We start from the raw sequence: 22,049 nt of genomic DNA, 5'->3' as shown, positions 1-22,049 counted from the left end.
ATGATTTGTCGTCTTTCCTTTGTGAGGCCATTTGTCTTCTCTCACATCAAATCTGTTATAAAACAGTCAAACTGTGAAAGTGGAAATCATCCCGGGAATATGGAATATTAATGCGCGGAAGGAGCGGCGCCCCTTTTGTCTGAAGAGTGGCTCCTTCCCCACCCCCCCTTTTTTGGCAAGTCCACTAAGGTAAATTATTTTTCTCTAAAATAATGTGGAAGATTTTAAGCTAGTAGTAGGGATGGTGGAAGTTTCAAGTGTTTTTCTTCCTTTGTTACAAAGTGCAGGGGATTTGTAACTGGCTTGAGTAAGAAGGAAGCACAAGTGAGAAGAAAACCTGTCCACATGCAGTCCCCTTCTCGCCCCCATCCCTCTCCCCTCTCCTCCCTGTTCCCCAGCTTCTCAGTTCCTTTGTTTGGGGCCTGAACCTGCTTCTTGGAACATTTATAAATCTTGAGTCTGTCTGATCTTTAGGGGACAGGCGAGAGGCCACGTGTCACCATATGTAATTTAGAGCTGTAGGGCTAAAAGCTTTTGCAGAGGTTTGAAGGACCTAGTTCTGACCTGACCAAAGGAACGAATTGAAACAGACCTTCTAGAGTCTCCTTCAAGCACTGGGGAGGACGGTGATGAGAGCAGACACACCGCGTAATTTATGGGCTCCCCTGATTATGGTGGCTGGGTCCACTTAGAAATGAGTCATGTACTGCCACCTTGTGGCAGATTCGGGTGGCTGCGATTTTGTTGTTTTGGAAACTTGCGAAGAGTTCAGCTAGTGTCGGATTGGACGTGATTTGCCTTGTATCTAGATTTAGGTAATTAGTGATAGATAAGGGGTGTCTCTGAGTCATTCTTATTTTGCTAAGTTGATCCTGTTAAGAAATAAGTCTTAGCTGAAAGAAGGCTGCTTTCTTTCCCCTTTACCTCTTTGCTTTGTGGTTTTTTTAGGGGGTTTTTGTTGTTCAGTTTTGGTTTGCTTTTTGGAATGGAATTATGATGAGATTTCAGGAGAGAAGCCTGTGATCCTCTGGTTGTTGGGGGGTGTTAAGAGGAGAGTCAGGGAGGGTAAGTACCGACTTTTTGGCCGTATTCAGAAATCCTGTTTTCTACTATAGTGATTTTTGTGTCATTCTGACTAAATACTAACTCCTTATAAGCACTATGTCTTTTTACTTGGATTACTTTCCCAGCAATCCAGCCTTCTTGGGGAGCTAAGTTTTTGTTTTGTTTTGTTTGAGATAGAGTCTCACTCTTTCGCCCAGGCTGGAGTACAATGGCACAATCTTGGCTCACTGCAACCTCTGCCTCCCAGGTTCAAGTGATTCTCCTGCCTCAGCCTCCCAGGTACCTGGGATTATAGGCATGCACCACCACACCTGGCTATTTTTTGTATTTTTAGTAGAGATGAGGTTTCTCCATGTTGGCCATGCTGGTCTCGAACCCCTGACCTCAGGGGTCTGCCTGCCTTGGTCTCCCAAAATGCTGGGATTACAGGTATGAGCCACTACGCCCAGCCTTGAGGAGCTAAGTTCTAACGCATGTCGCCTGTGTCTGAGGCCATTCCCATGACATACACAGGGCTGCCCCTACCACACAGCCCCAAAAAGCACAGGGCAATTGCCTGCCATTCGGATCAATATGTTTCTCCTTTGAGGTCATAGAGACACTTCTTAAATATCTTTCTCTCACTTGTAGAGTCACTGATACAGAGTAGGGTGGATTTGGGTCGGGGAAAGCAAAGGAATGATGAAAGGAGGGTACCATTTTGTCCCTAGTGTTGGTTGGGAGCAACTGTAATGCATGCACACAGGCCCTCAGCATGTTGCTCTGACTCATTCCGTTTCTCATGATCATAGATGACGATGCCATTTATGCAATAGGGACTTTGCTTAGTGCTGTAAAAGCAGTATGTTTAAGGAAGGTACTGTCACCACATTACTGATGAGGAAGCTAAGATTCAGGGGGGCTAAGTAATTTACCTAATGTCCTAGACCCAGTAAGGACCTGAGCCAGAGTCAGTACCAGCTCTGACAGCACCTTCCAGCCCCTCTGCACTTGTGATGCTATGCTCTATGCCATATAAAAGCATTCGCCTTGTTCTATTTAACTATTCAAGATTTCTATTAAGCTGGCTTCTCTAAGTATATAAGAAAAGAAAGCTGCTGTCCTCTGGTCTGTAGACATTTTTAAGAGGAAAATGGAGGAGTGAGTAGCCTCTGCCCTTTGGCCTACTTCGGTTTCTGGCAATCAGAATGGAGGCACATGTTTTGTCGGAGAAGGTTCCCTTTGTTTGGTGCCATTAGCACGTGCCAAGTGATAATCGGCAAGACATCTTTTTCCGCAGACGTTTGGGAAGCCCTGGGCATACCAGTAGATAGAACAGAAGAGAGTGGAGGCCTTGGAAAGACAGAGAAGTATGTGTTCAGCGTGCAGGAGAGACGGAGTCCTGCTCCACCTGCTTTGGGCTCATGAGGGCTGCAGGTTCCGAGGATCTTGCTTTTGGGGCTTTGGCAAACGGAGGGCTCATAGGAGTGCAGTCAGGATGGCAAGCAGACTTGGTCACAGGAGGAATGGAGGGAACTGAGGCCGCTGAACCTGGAAAAGAACAGATTTAGTTAGAGGAAGACATCAAATAGTTGAAGTGCTGCCACAGGGAATAGTAGTCAGCCTTACTTCTCTCCTGGCTTTAGAGGGACAAGAGCCCATGACTGTGAGTCCCAGAATGACAGAATTGGGTTCAGCAGGAGGAAGAATGTTTGTGTGTCTCCCCAGATGGAGTGATTTGTCTGAGACACACTCACCTACCCGATCTAGCTTCCGCTGTGCCTTTCATGTCTTTGTAAACCTCCACAAAATCTAACAAAGTTCAAATAAGCATTCAAATATTTTTAATTAATTGATTATACCTTTAGTATGTTAGGTTTTGAGGCCAGGAATCATATACATCTAGTACATGTTTAGGCTTTCACCACACTAAGCAAATTGTTTTCAAACAAAAACATGAAAAAAGGCAGCATCAATACATCACCAGTAATTTTAAAAGCACACATCTGTCATCGGCGACCGCGCTGGTCAGTGCAGAGCAGGCGTGCATGTGAATCTCTGCTGACTGACCGTATCTGGGCGGACTCTACTTGTAGGGTTTCAAATCGGATCCAGACCCTGCTAGCTGTGAGCGCTGCTGTGATTGGAACCCTTTGTCCAACTTGCTTGTCGTGTGCTTTCTTCTTTTCCCTTGATTCTGCAATGTATGTATGGGGTTGAGTTAAGGCAGAAGCAAATGCTCTAGCACTTTTGTGTGCAGGGTGGGAGAGGTAGAGGATTAGAAAGGAAGGGCTGCGACATTCTGGGATGTGTCTTATATATTTAGGGAGACCTCCCACCCCTAAGAAGCAACAAATGAACAATTTTTAATTTTTAATTAGTCAAAGGCAAATTATGTGTATCATTTATGTATTTATTTTTAATACAGACAGGGTCTCACTGTGTTGCTCAGGCTGGTCTCAAACTCCTGGGCTCAAGCGATCTTCCCACCTCAGCCTCCCAAAGTGCTGGGATTACATGAGCCACCGTACCTGGCCTATGAGTCACTTTTAATCTGGAAAGCAGCAATATTGTCTCCGCCAGCTCCTTTGGAAGACTGGCATGTAATACTTTCTCGGAGACCATGATGCGCTTTGGGCTGCACAGGCTTTTTCAGGGAGCGGTGGAATGGCTGTGTTCTCTCCGCTGTCCACCTGTCTTTGGCCACAAGAGTGGGCAGGTACAGCTCAGGGTTGTCTTGGAGGCCTGGGGGTTCCAGGGCCAGTGTAGGAGGAGTGGGATTTTCGGTAGAGCGGATGGTACAATTCCTTCAGAATCCCCAGTGCTGCAAGCTACTGACCTAGCAAATTGAAAGCCCCACACAGATCATTTGCAGGTTTAATATGCTCCTTTGTACTGTTTGCCCAAATGACATCGTGAAAGACAGTGATCTGTGTTGTGGTGGGGTGAGTGCACATGTGGAACTGAAGGGAACGTATTTGGATCCACACATCCGGCAAGGGGCTGCATTCTCGTACACATACACCCCCATTTCACTTAGAGCTTTTAAAATCTTACCTGCCACTCAAGTAATTGCAGTTCACAGCTAGCTACAATGTGCATACTTTAAGTCTCTTCAGAAGAATCACCTAATAAGCCGAATCCTAAGACACACACACACACACACACACACACACGCACACGCACATTCTGTCTTTATGGAAAATGGCTGCTAATCCATGATCATTTTTTTTCTAGAAACAGGTTTTATGATAATATAGTAAAAATATTAAATTAGAAAATGCCTCACTAAGGGTTATAAAACCTTACTACACTAGAGATAGGTAATTATCCCCTCTACAGCCTAAATGACAGTTTAAAAGAAATAAAAATGTTAGTGCTCATTACTTGCTTTTGTAGGTTGCAATAAAGGGTAAGTTAAATTTTAATTCAAGGAAGAGCCCCTGCTATCGACCTTCTACCTCGGGTCCAAGTCCGGTTAATTACTCCTTAGGCCGCTCCCCTGTGTGATACCAGCATGAGCACGTTGTCTACAGTGGGCACTCCCACTGACCGTGAGTGCGTGTATGCTCAGGGGTGGGGGGACTACACATCAGTGATTCGCATCTTGATTCTTAATGCGATGGGCAGCAGGAATTATGTATTAAAAAAAAAAAAGTTCATTATGGATAGCCTTAAGGGGACCTCAGGTATGAAACTATACACTTACCCTGGAGAATCCAGTGGAACAAGGTTAACCTGGAGGATGGATAGTTTAGCTTCTCCGCGTGGCTGAATCCCAGTTAGGAAGATGCAGCCGGGGGAAGCTGTTCATGCAGTACAAGGCGGTCTGGCCCCTCGGTCCCATAGCTCCTTTTTGTGGCCTTGTCATTACTTGCAGTTTTTCCTGGGATGGGGTAAGGACTACGGACGTGTTTTGTTTCTTTTCAGATGTCTTTGCCTCTCCCTGAGCACCTAGACACCCGCCTAGGTTTGAGGGAAGAAGAGCTCTGTGCACCCTGTGGCTCAGTCTTCACACTGGGGTATGCAGAGACTTTCCAAGGGGAAGGTAGACACAGATAGTCAAGGGGTCAGTCTCCACACGTACGTTCTTTCCTAAAGCTGTCTGCCCCAGAGCAGACCTGTGCTGGAGGACCACATTCTCCTTTTACCCTCGTCCTCCTCCGGCCTTGAAAAGCCTCCCTCGAGCCCATCCTTAAAGTAACGTGGACCTCGGGCTGCCACGGGAAAACCTCCAGGGCCCCAAACACAAGGACAGCTGGAAATATGGGTATAGAAATTGAAAAAGGAAACGCTTAAGGACTAGATGACAAGACCTGTGCAGGCCGGGTGGTTTCCAGGTCTTCACTTCCAGCAGAATCACAGGAGAACACGAGTTGAATTGAGTTGTCAGTTGGTTGATCGTTAGGACTAATGTTCGGTGATGAGTCACTGTGCGATTTTTTGTGTGTGCCATATAATTCGCAAAGAGCGAAAAGAATCGAGTGGCATTGCTATGCCAGAACTCTGTCATTCCTGTCTGCTTGTTTATATGACAACGTTTTTCAGCGCTTGTGTCTACAAAAAAAAAATAGGAGTAGAATTGATGCTGAACCCTCCTTCATTCTGGCAATAAATAATATTCCTCCATGGATCCATGAACAAATGGAGGGAAAAGCCTCATCCATATCATTAAGGGATGCATTTCCAATAACCTTTTACACGTGTATGAATGCTAAATTTTCACTAAAATTAGAATATATTGTATCATGTTATTATATACTGATTGTATCCTAATAATCCAGAGGAACATTTTTTAACTACTTAGAGCCTTATAATGTCAAACAAAATATTTTCATTTCAATTTTTGCATTTTAAAAATTTGTCAAAAGTGTTTTTATTTACAGACTAATGTGGCCAAGAAGTGTAAGGGTGATTGATAAAAGACATTCAAGCATGAAACCATTAGGACAAAACTCTGTAGGGGAAAAGTCAGATGGAAATAAAACTTAAAAAGAAAAAGGTGCTATAAAATGTCCAAGTTAAAGAGTTTATATGTGGCTCACGCCTATAATCCCAGCACTTTGGGAGGCCAAGGCAGGTGGATCATGAGGTCAAGAGATCGAGACCATCCTGGCCAACATGGCAAAACTCCATCTCTACTAAAAATACAAAAATTAGCTGGGCATGGTGGCAGGTGCCTGTAGTCCCAGCTACTCAGGAGGCTGAGGCAGGAGAATCGACTGAACCTGGGAGGCGGAGGTTGCAGTGAGCCGAGATCGCGCCTCTGCACTCCAGCATGGCGACAGAGCGAGACTCCATCTCAAAAAAAAAAAGAAGAGTTTATGTGTTACTTGGCTGGACGCGGTGGCTCATACCTGTAATCCTAGCATTTTGGGAGGCTGAGGCAGGTGGATCACCTGAGGTCTGGAGTTCGAGACCAGCCTGTCCAACATGGTGAAACCCCGTCTCTACTAAAAACGCAAAAATTAGCTGGGCGTGGTGGCGGGTGCCTGTAATTCCAGCTACTTGGGAGGCTGAGAAAGGAGAATGGCTTGAACCTGGGAGGTGAAGGTTGCATTGAGCCAAGATCGAGCTACTGCACTCTATCCTGTGTGCCAGGAGTGAGACTCCATCTCAAAAAAAAAAAAAAATTTATGTGTTACTTGAAAGAACCATGAGTATCAAATCATTATGGCACGTAGGTTCCATTGCAGGCATTACAAAAGTTAATATTCACAACATCTGGTCATATATTTTGTAACTATTTAAACTTACGGTGAAAAACGTTATAAAAATGTGCAACCCTTCCTTCTCCAACCTAGCAAAGAGGCAGGAAGGGCTGTGCTTCCCTGCACCGCCCAGCTGCTCAGGGCAGGAGCCAAAGCCAGGACCTGGAAGGAGGAAGGACTGAGGCCAAGCTGGACCGCTGGAATCTGCAGCAGGGGTGGGGTGGGGCGGGGGGGAATCTTCATCCCCATGGTGCTTCTGGGCCGCAGGGAGGGTCTGTTTTGTCTGTCTCAGAGAAGGGAGTGGAAGAGTCAGCCAGGAGGTTGTCGCTATGTGCTTCATGAGCGACGGTGAGATCTGACCTAGTGGAAGCCTGGAGAGCCGTGAAGTTTGAGATGCTTTGAAGGTAAAAACAGTCACCAGTTGGTGAGGAAGATGTAAAAGTTGAAATTGCTTGGGGACTTTTAGATTGAAATAATCCCCTATTCATATTCTCTGTCTCTGAAAATATTTTAAGAACCCAGACCACTCAGCTTCCCAAGTTGCTTTGCCATGAACAGCTGCATATGTTTGTCAGCTTTGCCCACCTGAGTGTGAAATGATGTTCTATGAAAACATGGGTTTCAGCATTTCACTCTCTGCTCCTGACACATGAACCCTGCTGCGGACAGTAACCGCTGCCTTCGGCCCAGGCGTTGCACTGATATTGCGTGCAGAGTGGAAGCATTTGCTCAGTGGTAATGATGGGGTCTGGTGCAGGCAAGCACGGCGAGGCTAGAAAGAGTATGATTGTGAAGGGCTAAATAGCCTCGCGCCTCTGCATTTCCTACTCATCAGACGTTGTCGTCTTAAAGTCACACTGTCTTTTTGTTACGGCAACTCTCCCTTTCACGCCATTTAATTTTTTGTGTGGAAACAGCTAGAGAGACTTGTCTTTACTGGCGAATAGGCAGGCCATGGTGTGATGCAGTGGAGCCTGCGCCGGGCACTGCAGTATCCGTGTGGCGGAACGGGTGATTTGGAAGCCATTTGTTTGCATTTGGTCTGGGGCTGCCTTCCACCTTGGCAGGCCTTGTCTGGGCTTATTGAGGCTAGTCACATGGATGTGTGTAACAGAAGAGCAGAAGAGACGGGTGGAGCCCAAGGGGGAAGCTGTGTCCTTTGTCTGTGGCCTAGGGGTCTGCTGGGTAGTTCAGGGTGAAGGCACCAGCACATTCTTGGGATAAAATTCCTGTAATAAAATTGGAGGCCTGTTGTTCTCTGGCCTGCACTTTCACTGCCTGTCCATGCCGTGGTCCCCAACATAAGGCTAGCTTACATTTGTGGCTTCTGTACTCTATTCCTTTTGTTGGATTTCCTAATTGTAGTACCTCTATTCCTATCCATAACTATAGTAGGGTGACTACAAAAAAAGATGAATAGGTTTTTGTGTTAAAGCCTTGCTGTTTGAAAGGTGGGGTTTTTTGGTTTTGTTTTTAAAGTCAGATGTGCCGATGCTGACCCTCAGATAATGAGAGCACTTTTGAAAGCTTGTTTTCCTAACAAGATGGCAGGCTATAATTTGAGTTCGATCTTGAGAATGTCCGAGCAGGTGTAGATTTCTTCTGGGGCTCCTGGCCCATGACCTCAGCCCTGTGTGCACCTGCCCTGTCTCCGTGAGGGCTACTGGCTGGGCCTTTTGCAGAGTGTGGACATGGATGGCTGCCTCTGCGGCCACATGCTACATGCCCGCCTCCCTGATGGCAGGGACGTCCTCACGCAGGTCTTACCTGCTTGGAACCTCATGGGTCCCTCATGTCTCTGCAGGGAGGATCTGCTCTGTATCCACAGGGGAAAGTGTTGTGGAGCTTCTGTCTCGATGACAGGAAAGACCCCTGCCCCACCCAAACTCCTTTTAGGTTTTCCAGGCCTTGGCAGATGGCTTTGGCCAGACATTTGTGTGTATGTTGCATTTAAAAGAGTTTGAAAGTGGTCATTTACTTTTCTTTTTAGGGGCCCAAGACCCTGGCATGTTACTGTTTCAATGTCAAAACCCAACTTCAGAAATAAATTAGCCAATCATATTATTTATTAGACTGAGAATAGAGACAGGGCAGCTGGGGAGTGTGGAAGAAGCTTGGTTCTCCTCCTGAACTACTGCACAGATGATAGTAATTGGAATCTTGTTGCTGGCTCATTTTCATTGTTTTTCAAGTACTGCCAAGTCCAAGAAAATATGTGAAAACTAAATTATATCCCCTATATCCCATGTCTGATTGAATCCCCCTCATCGGGTGGCGGTCTCCTACATCCTATTAAAATATTCAATCTTGTTTTCTTACTTGAAGAGGCTGTCTGCAAAGGGCAAACTTACAGAACACTCGTTCCCTGGAGACGGGTGTCCAGCCGCACTGGACCATTTACATATTTTACTGTTTGATTGGGTTTCTTCCTTCTGTTGTATTTGTGAGTAAGAGCTGTGGGATGCATTTTTAATTACATGGCTGTGTTTTCAACAGAAGAAACCGTGTGGGGTATTTTCCAACTTCGTTCCTTTTTAACCTTGACTAGTGAACCAGTGTGTTAACCAGTTTGCCGTGTTTGTCTTTTAGGACAGAACTGTACCGCTCTCTTTTTGGCCAGCTCCACCCTCCCGACGAAGGCCATGGGGATTGACATCGCCCACCTCCGACACCCAGCGGGCGCCTTGGCTGGTGCGGCTGCTGGTCCAGATGGAGGAAACCAGTGACTTTATGGGACTGAGTTAGTAGGGAAGCCCCTGGGAAGGTGCTGTGTTCCGAACCTGTGCCTAATACATGCAAGGGCGCTGTCCCGCCCAACCCCACCTTTAAACACCACAAATAAAGAGCACTGTTACTGCCACCACCGCTTGTGATTTCTTAAGAGGCTGAGTCAGTCTGCTTTGGCGCTCCAGTGGATGACACGTTTCTTGGGCTTTCTTTTTCTTCTAGTCCAGTGGCCTCCTCTTACAATGTCAGACTTGACATTTCCTTGACCCACTCACCCTGGCAGACATGCGGATTGTTTGTGTAGTGTGGCTGTTGTGGGGAAAATGAACGAGGGGGTGCAGGTGTCCCTTCTACACAGTCATGTCCATTGATCTGTAGATATACCCAGAAATGGGATTGCTTGATCATAGGGTAGTTGCATTTTTAGTTTTTTTAGTAACTCCATACAGTTTTCCGTAATGGCTGTACCAGTCCGCCTTCCCCCCAGCAGCGTGCCAGGGCTCCCTTTTCCGTGCCTTGGTGCCAGGGCTCCCTTTTCCGTGCCTTGTGCCAGGGCTCCCTTTTCCGCGCCTTGGTGCCAGGGCTCCCTTTTCCACGCCTTGGTGCCAGGGCTCCCTTTTCCGCACCTTTACCAACACTTGTTATCTTTCATCTTTTTTATAAAAAAGTTTGTATTGCCATGTAATAGTTGTGTACATTTTAGGGGTTCATCTTTTTGATAGTGGCCATTATAACAGGTCTGAGGTGATGTCTCGTTGTGGTTTTTCTTTTTTTTTTTTTTTTTTTTTTTTGAGACTGAGTCTCGTTCTGTCTCCCAGGCTGCGGTGCAGTGGCGCAATCTCGGCTCACTACAATCTCCACCTCCCGGGTTCAAGCGATTCTCCTGCCTCAGCCTCCTGAGTAGCTGGGATTACAGGTGCCCACCACCACGCCCAGCTAATTTTTGTATTTTTAGTAGAGATGGGGTTTCACCATGTTGGCCAGGCTGGTCTCGAACTGCTGACCTTGTAATCTGCCCGCCTCGGCCTCCCAAAGTGCTGGGATTACAGGCGTGAGCCAACACGCCCGGCCTCTTTGTGGTTTTTCTATGCATTTCCCCCTAATGATTAGTGAGGCTGATAATTTTTTAATAAGCCTGTTGGCCATTTGTATGTCTTCTTTTGAGAAATGTCTGTTCAGATTCTTTGCCCATTTTTGAAATGGGTTATTTGTTTTCTTGTTATTGAGTTTATTATATAGATGAATGGATAAGAGGTATAGGTACCCAGTGTACCTATACCCCTTATCGGCCTTAAAAAGAAGGAAATTCTGACACTCGCAACGATGTGGTTGAACTGGAAGGCATTATGCCGAGTGAAATGACCCGAGCACAGAAGGACAGAGACTCCCTAATCTCAATTATGCGTGGAATCTACAAAAGGCCGACTCGCGGAACTAAGGAGTAGAATTGTGGTTACTGGAGGCTGAGGGGGTGGGGGAGCAGGGAATGCGACACATTGGTCAAAGTCTACAAGGCTACAAAGTTTCACATCAGAGGAAGTATTTATTTATTTATTTATTTAGAGATGGAGTCTCTGTCACCCAGGCTGGAGCGCAGTGGCACAATCTTGGCTCACTGCAACCTCCGCCTCCCAGATTCAAGCAATTCTCCTGCCTCAGCTTCCCGAGCAGCTAGGATTACAGGCTGGGATTACAGGCACCCGCCAACACACCCAGTTAATTTTTGTGTTTTTTTTTTTTTTTTTAGTAGAGATGGGGTTTCACCATATTGCCCAGGCTGGCTTCGAACTCCTGACCTCAAGTGATCCACCCACCTTGGCCTCCCAAACTGCTGGGATTACAGGCTTGACCCACCCGTTCCCAGCCAGAGGAGGAAGTTTTGAGATCTATTATACAGCAGGGTAACTATAGTCAATAATGTATTTTTCAGAGTAACTCGGTAAATTTCAAATGTTTCACCATAAAAAATGATAAGCAAGTGAGGTGATGGATACATGGACAGGCTTGATTTAATCGTTCTACATTGTGTACACTATCAAGACTTCACATTGTACCGCATAGGTGGATACAATTATGTTTGTCAATTTAAACTATTAATTTTAAAAACACTTAAGGCCAGGTGCTTTGGCTCATGCCTGTAATCCCAGCACTTTGGGAGGACGAGGTGGGTGGATCACTTGAGCTCGAGACCAGTCTGGCCAACGTGGTGAAACCCCATCTCCACTAAAAATACAAAAATTAGCCAGGTGTGGTGGCACGTACCTGTAATCCCAGCTACTTGGGAGGCTAAGGCAGGAGAATCGCTTGAACCTGGGAGGTGAAGGTTGCAGTGAGCCAAGATCACACCACTGCACTCCAGCCTGGGTGACGGAGTGAGACTCCTTCTGAAAAAAAGAAAAACAACAAAAAAAAACCACTTGAAAAGAATGATTCTGGGATAGGATGCTGCTTTCTTTTTTTTGTTTGTTTTAAAGGTTTCAGCTACTCTGGGCACACTCTCCTTGCTCTGCAAGGAGAGTTTAAAAAAATAAATAAATTTAAAAGGTTTTTTTTTTTTTTTTTGGTGAGACAGGGTCTTGCTGTGTCTCCCAGGCTCGAGTGCAGTGGTGTGATCATAGCCCATTGCAGCCTCTACCTCCCGGGCTCAAGCAATCCCCTCCACCTCAGCCTGTCAGGTAGCTGGGACTACAGGTGTGTGCCACCACACCCGGCCAGGATGCTGCTGAATGGATAATGTTTAGTGGTTTATCACAGTTCTGAGGAGCAGAGACTCCCCCAAAAACCTACGGGACTTTGTAATTTGGAGGCATTTGCCTATTGACACAAATATATGGTTGTTTGACTTTTTTGTCTCCTCTTTTCACCTATAAAGATTCTTCCACAGTCCTTTTCCACACTCACCATTCCTAAATCACTATTGAGATTAGCTCTGGTGTAAATCTGGCAGGGGGAGATGATTCACTTGTTTTTCATCCAAAGGTCAAAAGCTGGAAATTAAATCCCCATAAGGGGAATTTATTGGCTTGCTGTAGTCAATATGCAGTGAAGATCATCTTGCATAAGTAATGTGTGCATATGGGTGGCCAGCATGCCGGCCTGAGCATCTCATAGGTCCTTTGCCCAGCTTGTTATTTAGAGCTATGGGATTAGAGAAGGCATGTTGGATCCAGGCAACTGAGTTGAGTTGTAGTTACTATAACTACTTGGTTTTTTTTGTTTGTTTGTTCGTTTTTTGAGATAGAGTTTTGCTCTCTAACCCAAGCTGGAGTGCAGTGGTGCAATCCTGGCTCACTGCAACCTCCATCTCCCAGATTCAAGCGATTCTCTCATGCCTTAGTCTCCCAAGTAGCTGGGATTATAGGCTTATGCCACCAAGCCTGATTAATTTTTGTATTTTTAGTAGAGATGGGGTTTTACCATGTTGGCCAGGCTGGTCTCGAACTCCTGACCTCAAGTGATCCCCCGGCCTCAGCCTCCCAAAGTTACAGGCGTGAGCCACTGCGCCTGGCCCTAGCTACTTGCTTTCAAAGTTGAGTTTTGATATTGCTTTGAAATGTCAAAACCAAGGGACAGATTTTTGTCCCCCGGAATCCTCTATATCATTGTCTTGGTGTCAGGGACAGCCACACAGTGCCTTCGGGCCGGACTGCAGAAGCAGCCAGGCCTGATGGCATCTGCATCACAGTTGAGTTTTAACATAAATGAAGCTGCTGAGCTCAGGACGGGGCGGATAGGAGCGAGGAGGCGTTTTCCATCTCATATTAATTGGACCTTAGTATGCAGTGACTTTTCTTGTCTCTACAATCACCTCTCTGGCTTGACTGTCAGGGAAATGTTTACTTTTCAATGTGTCTCCAGTTACCAAAAAAATCAACCGAAATAGGAGAGTTCCCCTACATTCACTGCTTTCAAAATGATCCCCTTTTAAAATACAGAACATCCAACATTGTCCTTCTAGCCATGAGGGTTCCAGATGATGCTTGGTAGACAGCAAGGAAATGACCTCTTAGCACTGAGGTTTCTATGAGCCTGATGCCAACCCGAGTTTCCTAAACAGAACCTTTGTCATCGTTACTCTGATGAAGAAAAAGATTTAAACAGGTACTTCAAAATATTTGGAGTCCAGCAAGTTTAATTAAAATGGGTTAAAAATGAGAGCTGAGGAAGAAGGAACTGACGGAATTTTCACTGAAGGGAGGTTTGCACTTTAAAATTCAGAAGACCACCCTCCTTCCAGCCAAGAATAAATTGGAAACTATTTTAATTGACACGGATACTGCAATTCAACTGTTACTAGAAAGACAGATTAGTTGATTGATTTGCATTTTAATAAAACTAATACTTTACATTTTGGTAGCTAATGCTGATTTTCAAATGAGTTGAGAACAGTTATCAAGAGTTTCAATCCAGAGCCCTTTTTCAGTGTTGACTGAAGCATTCCTCTCTTTTGTGTGGAGTTTGCGTTTATTTTATTTTTGCCCAGCTGACTGCTTCACACAAGACACTCATAAACCATAGACCTTAAAGGTCTCACCAGTACAGTGAGGCGGTGAGCTGGTCACACTGAAACGTGGCTGCGGGCACAGCTCTACGCTGCCCAGGTGTGCACCAGAGATGGGAGCTGGGAAAGAGGGCAGAGGGCCTCCCTTAATGGTAGAGGAAATGCTAAGGCTGGCTTTTTGTCTTATTATTTTATTTTTGAGACAGGGTCTTGCTCTGTCACCCAGGCTGGAGTGCGGTGGTGCAATCTCGCCTCACTGCAGCTTTGACCTCCTGGGTTCAGGTAATCCTCCCACCTCAGCCTCCTGAGTAACTGGGGCCACAGACACGCACCACCATGCCGGCTAGTTTTTGTATTTTTTGTATGGATGGGGTTTTGCCATGTTGCCCAGGCTGGTCTCAAACTCCTGAACTCAAGTGATCTGCCCACCTCGGCCTCCCAAAGTGCTGGGATTACAGGCGTGAGCCACCGCGCCCCGCCCCACTTGTCATCTTTAGTACTTTGGGGTCCTCTTCTGTGTCTAGAGACAATCATACAGAATAGCCCCGGTGATTCTTGGCCAGGGAGCAGTTTGCAGGTTTTTACTTCTGGACTGTTTGATATTTTTTACTTATCCTTAAAACCAAAATCCTCATGCAGCCATGTCCGCCGCGCGCCCTGCACGCATGTATGCCAGCTGAGAAGCGTGGCACGCGGTATTCTGTATTTTAATATTAATAGCTCAGTCAGATGATTTCCGTGTTTTCGCAGATGTCACACTTCCATTACTAACTAGTCATTCCATTTGAGGCCTGTCTCAGTATTTCGCCAAATCCCCTGTTTGGGGACATTTACATTGTTTCTAGGTTTTTCCTCTTAATATACAGGATAATAGTACAGGAGAATATTTGTGCATCAACTTGTTTATGGTGGTTTTTGAGACTTGTTTTTGTTGGTGTATATCTGTAGGAGTAAAAGGAATCAAGTGAAAGAGTCTGCATGTTTTTAGGGCTCTTGGAACATCGTGGCGGCGTCAGGGCCCTCGTCCACCCCCACTTGCCTATTCCAGGCCGTCTGTAACACACGGCGTGGAGGAGCCAGGGAGGACATTGGCCCTGGAATTTGATCCTGGGGTTTATTTCTTGCTCCCCAGGGACCCCTTCAAATCAGCATGCTCCTCTGGGAGGATTGAAGGGCTGCTTCCTGTAATGTGCTTTGAAATGATGCTCCAATGAAAGATGGTGGGTAAATAGAAAGTGACACCATCATCTCCGTCCCAGGCCCCTGTTTTTTTTTTTTTTTCCTGGCTGCTGGATTACATATAATTTGCTCTCCACATGCCCCTCTTGTTTTCATGCTCTTGCTACTTTCATCGCCTTCACCCTGGGGTCTCCCAGGCAGGTTTTCCTTGTCCTCTAGACTTTGGTTTTGGTGTGCAGCCATTCCTGTCCAGGGATGCTGGCCAGGGCTCCCTATTGAGCATCATTTGGAACCCCTGGACATGTGAGAAGACATGGCAAAGCCAGCCCCCTGCTTGCTCCAGCAGCTGACCCTGCATCGCCAACTTAGGGATATAGTTTCCTTTTTAGAGGTTGATGTACTGCTCTCCATATGCATTGCTAAAACCCCTCCAACATGACTGCCTCTCTCAGCCTTACCATTTAATCCAAAGAGAGCAGAGTGTGAGGCTCAGAATGAATCCAAATGTGATGTTGGTCATAATGGTTGGTACCATTCCCCAGGAATGAAGCAGTCACTCTACATGGAATGTGTTAATGCCAAGATCTGCGTCTCCCCGGATCCAGACACACAAATGAGGTGGGCACTGGCCCCAGCACAACTGTGCAGGTGGGCAGCGGTGAAGGGTGTCAGGGAAGGGCCCGAGCCTGGGTGTAAAAGTGTGGGTGTTTTATGCCTGGGCCACTGCCTGCCCCTCCAGTGACACCAGAATAGTGCCACTTTCTATCCTTGCTGTTCTATTGCCTATGTTTAATAAATGCAGACGCAACAGTGAGCCTGGCCTAAAACAAATGAACTTTGTTTTCTGCATCTCAGTTTGTGTTTTTACTTTTTTATTGTTGTTGTTTTGAGTCAGAGTCTCACTCTGTTGCCCAGGCTGGAGTGGTGTGATCTTGGCTCACTGCAACCTCCACTTCCCAGGTTCAAGTAATTCTCGTGCCTCAGCCTCCCAAGTACATGGGATTACAGGCATGTGCCACCATGCCCGACTAATTTTGTATTTTTAGTAGACATGGGGTTTCACCATGTTGGCCAGGCTGGTCTTGGACTCCTGACCTCAGGTGATCCGCCTGCCTCGGCCTCCTGTATTTTTAATATTTAAGTATGTGGGTGGGCGCAGTGGCTCATGCCTGTAATCTCAACACTTTTGGGAGGCCAAGGTGGGAGGATCACTTGAGCCCAGGAGTTCAACCTTGAGATCAGCCTGGGCAACAAAGTGAGACCCCCAGTCTCTACAAAAGATAGAAAAAAAAGCCAGGTTTGGTGGTGTGCACCTGTAGTCCCAGCTACTCACGAGGCTGAGGTGGAGGATCCCTTGAGCCCAGGAGGTCAGGGCTGCAGTGAGCCATGATTGTGCCACTGCACTCCAGCCTGGGCAAGAGAGCGAGACCCTATCTCAAAAAATAATAATAAATGTATGTATGTACATGTGTATTGGGGCATTGTGCTAGAAATTAAATGAAACTTGACTTCGTGAAGAGAACCATTCTAAGTTAACCTCATTTTCCTTCTTTTCTTTCTTTCTCTTTCTTCATAACATTTACAAAATAATTGCCAGCAATTTGGTAAGTTCATTAACTGATTCTCTCTTAAGTCCAGGCTGCACATTGCCCTGCTGATTCTTGTGGATTCAATTTGTCCAACAGTTCTATCAATGAAGTCCTCATTACCCTCTCCTCGTGTGTGCAGGGGAGGAAGGTGGTAAATGCAGCCTGAGTGCGCCTTATCTAACTTTTGTTTTTCTCGTGGATCTATAGATTTCCTTTACGGTGCTTTTCTTGCCCATCGTGTGGGGTCTGCCAATAGGATCGTTGCCTCAGCTGCATTTATATTCCTGAGAAGTTTACTCCGTTTATTTCCCCTGGTTCCGGGTTCTCGGAGTTCATTTGTTGAGGTCAAGGACACCATGTTCTCAGGAAAGAAAATTTTAAAGAATGTGGAAAGAAAGAAAAAAAAAAGCAACAGCTGCACATCACTGATCGGGCAGAAAAAGAATATAAGGATCTCAACATACATCCTGACAGTAACACATGAAGAGTCCTGCCCGCCCTTCCCACCCCATCTGCCTCTTTGCGACTGGATTGGAAACGAGCTCCATGTGTGCTGGGCAGGCAGGTTCCTGGCACCGGCAGCTGGTCACTTCTCTTTTCTGCGATCTGCCCCTCCCGTGCTACCAGGTTCTAAGAGGGACTTAGGAACACATTGCTAGTGCTGGCACGGGCTTGTGTGATGTTTTGGATAGAGGACATGTGTGATTGAAGGCTGGAGTCGTGGAGAGAATCCTGGACTAGAAATCAAATCTGCTGGGGTCTGACCTTGAGGAAGTCGCTTCCCTCAAGGTCCTTATTAGTGATCTGAGGGTCAGTTCATGGCTGCTAAGGACTTTCCCATTCTGAAGCCGCTGTTTCTAAGTAAAAGCAGTGTCGCAGACTTGAGTTAGTGCGGTGTGAGAATGCTGTTCAAGTCATTCCTTCAGGTATTTCTTGACCTCCTACTGTGTGACAGGCACTGGTGGAGGCTTAGCAAGGAGCTCTTTTGGCCCGTGACCCAGTCTCTAGGTGGTTTCTGTTGCCCTCCTCTTTTCTTCAGTAGGGTTCTGTGGGCTTGGGTCTCATCAAAAACCGCTGCCCCCTCTGCAGTTGTTCTGAATCTTGGCTGCAACTCCTGGAAGCTCAGGCTCTGGACCCATTTTCAGGCTTAGCAGCACTTTCCCCAGGTTCTGGCTCTCCAAGGTGAAAGCGCAGCCTCAGGGGAGGGCGCTGGCCCCGGTGCTCAAGGCTCCTCACATCCTGGGCCTTCCAAGTCTGGCTCTGAGAGACCGCCTGCAGGAACGCAGGTGCATTAGTATGCAGGTGTGCTGATACCCCAGCACAAAGCAATTAGCCTGCTGCTCTGCAATTTCTGCCTTTCCCCAGCAAGTGTGGCTCAAGTGTTGGTTCCTTTGTCTGCATGGCCAGCACCATCCTCTCTCCTGCGGGGAGGCCTGGGGGCTCCAGGGGATGCCTCTTCTAACTCTAGAGTGGTCCGGAGCATCTAGACCAGAGTTGTCCGATAGAACTTTCTAGGACGATGGGAATGTAATCTGGTTGTTCTGTGCTATCCTGCACGGTAGCCACCAGCCACATGTGCACTTGCAGTGTGGCTAGCAGCTAATGTATTAGACAGTTCAGATTTGTATGACTATTTTCCAACCTTTTGCAAGGCACAGCAAGTGCCAAAATTAAAGATGAGGCGAATGGTCAGCAGATGAGGTGGCAGGAGCTCCAGCTGTCCCAGGGCTGAGGGGCTCCGTGTCTTCACACACCTGTGCCCAGCCCAGCAGGCTGGGTGGAAGTCCCTGTTCTAGACCTGAGCTGGGGCTGGTGCTGTGACCTGTCTCCACTGAGTTCTTGGCCCTGAGACCTGGGGTAGGTGGAGGGCGTGGGGAAGCGGGCGGTTTTCTGCGTGGTGTCCAGGGTGGTCTGGGGAGCCCGGGAGGCTGACTCAGTCTCATCTCCTCCTGAGGGACTGGGCTCGGAGCTGAATCCCTGATGCCATAAAATTATTTTCCAGCCTGACTCTCGTGTCCTTTAAAGTTGTAGCGCACTGCACTTGGTTTTAAGAGCTAAATGTAAGGCGAATACGGAGCACTTTAAATGTGATAGCTCTGAGTTCACATTGTTTGAGGAGATAAGGAGAAAGGAGCAGGTGCTTTGAATTCACTTATCAGCATTTTCGCAGGCTTCTGTCCCTCCGCACCCCCCAGCGAGGTGCTGTGATGTTCCACCCAGGATCTTGGAATTGGAGGCTTCCCCAGGCTGCGGGGCCACCGTTTCATCGGCTCACCTTGCTGGTAAGGCCAGGGCTTTGTTCCTGGGAGTGCTTGGGCCCCAGGTGTGTGTGTCTGGGAGGCTCCTGCCGGGCAGGGCAGGGAGAGCGGCCTGGCCTGGGAAGTAAGCCCCTGTGACGGGGCTCCTCGAGCCTCTGGAGCCCTGGGGAGAGTTTGCATTTTAAGGTCACATCTCCATCCTCCAGGAGAAGGATGAGAGGGGCCGGCTTTAAGTCCTAGTTCTCGGGTATATAATTAAACAGAGATTTTCCTTCCTGAAGGAACAAAAAGAGGCCAAGGACAGCCTAATTGCAACCTCAAGATTGCTTCTCCAAGAGTGGCCTGAGCAAGTGGGCCGAGGTAGATTTGCAACTCTGGCTGGTGTGGTGGCCTGAGCCAGCGGGGCCTAGGTTCGGCTGCTGACGGCGGTCCACAGGAGGGGAGGGTCTGTTGGGCAGGGGAGCCTCTGCCTTGCTTCCTTTTAGGGTGAGCCTTTGGTTTTCCTGTCCGAAACGGGGGGGCCACGTGGGAGCCAGCAGCACACACTGGCCACCACTGACCGCTCCTGCTGTCCTGGCACTCCGCCCGCTCCCAAAGCAGCAGCCCATAGTGACAGGTCTCGAGTGCCATCAGAAGGGTGCACCGCTTTATTTACGCGGCTGTCAGCCAGGCTGGCTCTTCCAAAGTCGCGCATTACCAGACAAGTGAAGGCAAAATAGTGATGCTTTATTAATTGCGGGTATGGCTGCTAATTAGAACCCAGGCCTGGGTTTTTATACCTGTTTACATACACTTGCTCCAGAGCGGAAGGACTTTCTCATCTCTCCTTGCCTCTCCCCCACCCCCAGAAGAGAATTTCAACTTTAAGACAAACAACTTCATTTACAAGTGTGTCTCTAATTAGCTGCAGAATTAGGGAAGCTGAGCTTTCCCCCATAGATCCGCTCAAGCCTCCAGGGAGACTGGTGGAATAGAGAGAATCGCATTTCCAATTATTTTGTTGAATTGCTAATTTAGTTATTGTGCCTGGTGTAATTGTGATGGGTATTGGGTGTGCAATTCAATTTGTTTTAAATATTTGTGGGAAGGCTGATCAGTAATGGAGCTGACCTATTTTGTGGCCCAAATTGAGAAAAAAAAGACTAAAACACAACAGCCACAAAGATAGAGTTTGTTTCCATTTTTATTTTGATCTCTCTCATCCCTCTTAAGACCATTGATGCAACAAAAGGATTAAATTAAAAGATGACAGCACTTTGATCTTCTCCCTTTGAAAGCTTAACTGTCCTTGGTAGTTTAATATGCAGATATTTCAGGGTAGAGTTTAGATGCATTGCTGGAGTTGAGTAGTTTCTGCCTCCCAAAATTGCATTTCTGCATGTGCCTAAAAGTGATTTGGGGTACTCAACTTTCTAATAGTGTGTAAAGTAGTGGAGGTGTATCTGTAACAAATAAAGCAAAGCCGTGAGAGCCACAAGTTCGCCACTCCTACTGGGCAGAAGTCCACTGCAGAGTCCTGGAACCTTCCCTCCAGGCAGCACCATGTGCAGAGGTCGGTGGCCAGGAACCCCACCCCTGGCATTTGCATAAAGCTCGCCCCTCGGGAGCCCTGCTCCTGGTTGGTTTGAGCCTGCGCAGGTGAGAGGAGGGCTAGGTGATAAGTTCCCTCATGGCTAGCGGTGACTCTGGAACTCCTGGAGGGCCAAGCTCCCGCGTCTCTCTTCAGCCAGAGTCTGGACCGGGAGGTATGGCCAGGGAAAATCTGTGATGTAATCTTGTTTACATGCCTATTGGGTGCTGAGTCAGAAACACAGTCTGGGCCTGGGCCAGGGCTGAGGCTTGAAATCAGAGCTCTGCTGCGACCTGAGGTCACAGAAATAGATTACAGGACCCGAGCCTTGGGCACGTACGACTGAGGTTGCTCACAGGTGACTGGAACCCCTCACCCTCCACAGCGTCCCGCCGGGCCCGCCAGGCGTCCTCAGACACAGGCTAACTAGGGCTTGGTTGGGCAGGATCAGAGGGTGGCAGACCAGAGCAGATTTTCAGAAAAGGTTATAATAAAATGGGTCATAGGCACAGCTGTTGTGATGAATTTGATCCTAAAGGATTCATTTTGTAACTTGATTAGCTTAGCAAGGTGCCAGGGTCAGTGTCCGTGCTTAGCTGCTGAAGAGAAGTTTAAACTTCATTACTCTTATGTGAGAGCTCACCGGGACCAACTGGAGGACCTCCGCCCCAGGTGGATCCCTTTAACACGCCGTTCTGGAGGAGCTGGGCCAGGGCAGCTGACGGCCGCAGCTGCTGGTCCTGAGGAGGGGCTGGGTCCCGTGCGAGGACAGCGATCATTGAACCAGCCAGGCTGAAGCTGAAAAGAAATTGGCAAGCAGCTAGAGCAGCCGGGGATGGGAGGGAGAGGAGGCGTTTGTGGAAACACCTGCAGCGCAGGAGGGCAGGCTGTGGGGTGTCAGTGGTAAGGTCTGTGTAGCCCCTACCCCATGATGGTTGTTGTTGTTGTTATTTGAGACAGTCTCACTCTGTCACCTAGGCTGGAGTGTAGTGGCATGATCTCCACTCACTGCAACCTCCACTTCCCTAGTTCAAGCGATTCTCCTGCCTCAGCCTCCCGAGTAGCCAGGATTACAGGTGCCTGCCACCATGCCCAGCTAATTTTTGTATTTTTAGTGGAGACAGACTTTTGCCATGTTGCCCGGGCTGGTCTCCAACTCCTGACCTCAGGTGATCCGCCCGCTTTGGCCTCCCAAAGTGCTGAGATTAGAGGCCTGAGCCACCGCGCCCAGCCTCCATTTTCTTCTACAGTGTTGTTACTGAGGTAGAATTTACATGCCATAAAACTCACCCGTTGTAAATGTACAATTCCGTGGTTTTTACTACGTCTGTGGCGTTGTGCTGCCACCAACACGGCCCATGTTTAGGACATTCTCATCTCCCCACAAGCTCCTCTGGTGTTGCCGGAACTCCCTACTCCCAGTCCCAGGTAATTTGCCTTCTTTTCCGAACATTTCATTTAAAAAGAATC

The 22,049-nt window shown here is 47.5% G+C and overlaps 1 protein-coding gene across 1 annotated transcript in view; it reads left to right on the top strand.

The window, feature by feature from the left end:
* Window positions 1–9,615, top strand: part of AATF (apoptosis antagonizing transcription factor) — a 133,206-nt gene extending 123,591 nt beyond the window's left edge. Inside the window, exon 12 of the mRNA XM_011990222.1 lies at window positions 9,345–9,615. Coding sequence (XP_011845612.1) covers window positions 9,345–9,408 — 64 coding nt within the window. The 3' untranslated portion in view covers window positions 9,409–9,615. The remainder of the gene's footprint in view (window positions 1–9,344) is intronic.
* The last annotated feature ends 12,434 nt before the right edge of the window (window positions 9,616–22,049 follow it).

Source organism: Mandrillus leucophaeus, unplaced genomic scaffold, assembly GCF_000951045.1.
Source record: "Mandrillus leucophaeus isolate KB7577 unplaced genomic scaffold, Mleu.le_1.0 Scaffold374, whole genome shotgun sequence".
Classification (NCBI taxonomy): domain Eukaryota; kingdom Metazoa; phylum Chordata; class Mammalia; order Primates; family Cercopithecidae; genus Mandrillus; species Mandrillus leucophaeus.
This window is presented reverse-complemented; position numbering and strand designations above follow the sequence as displayed.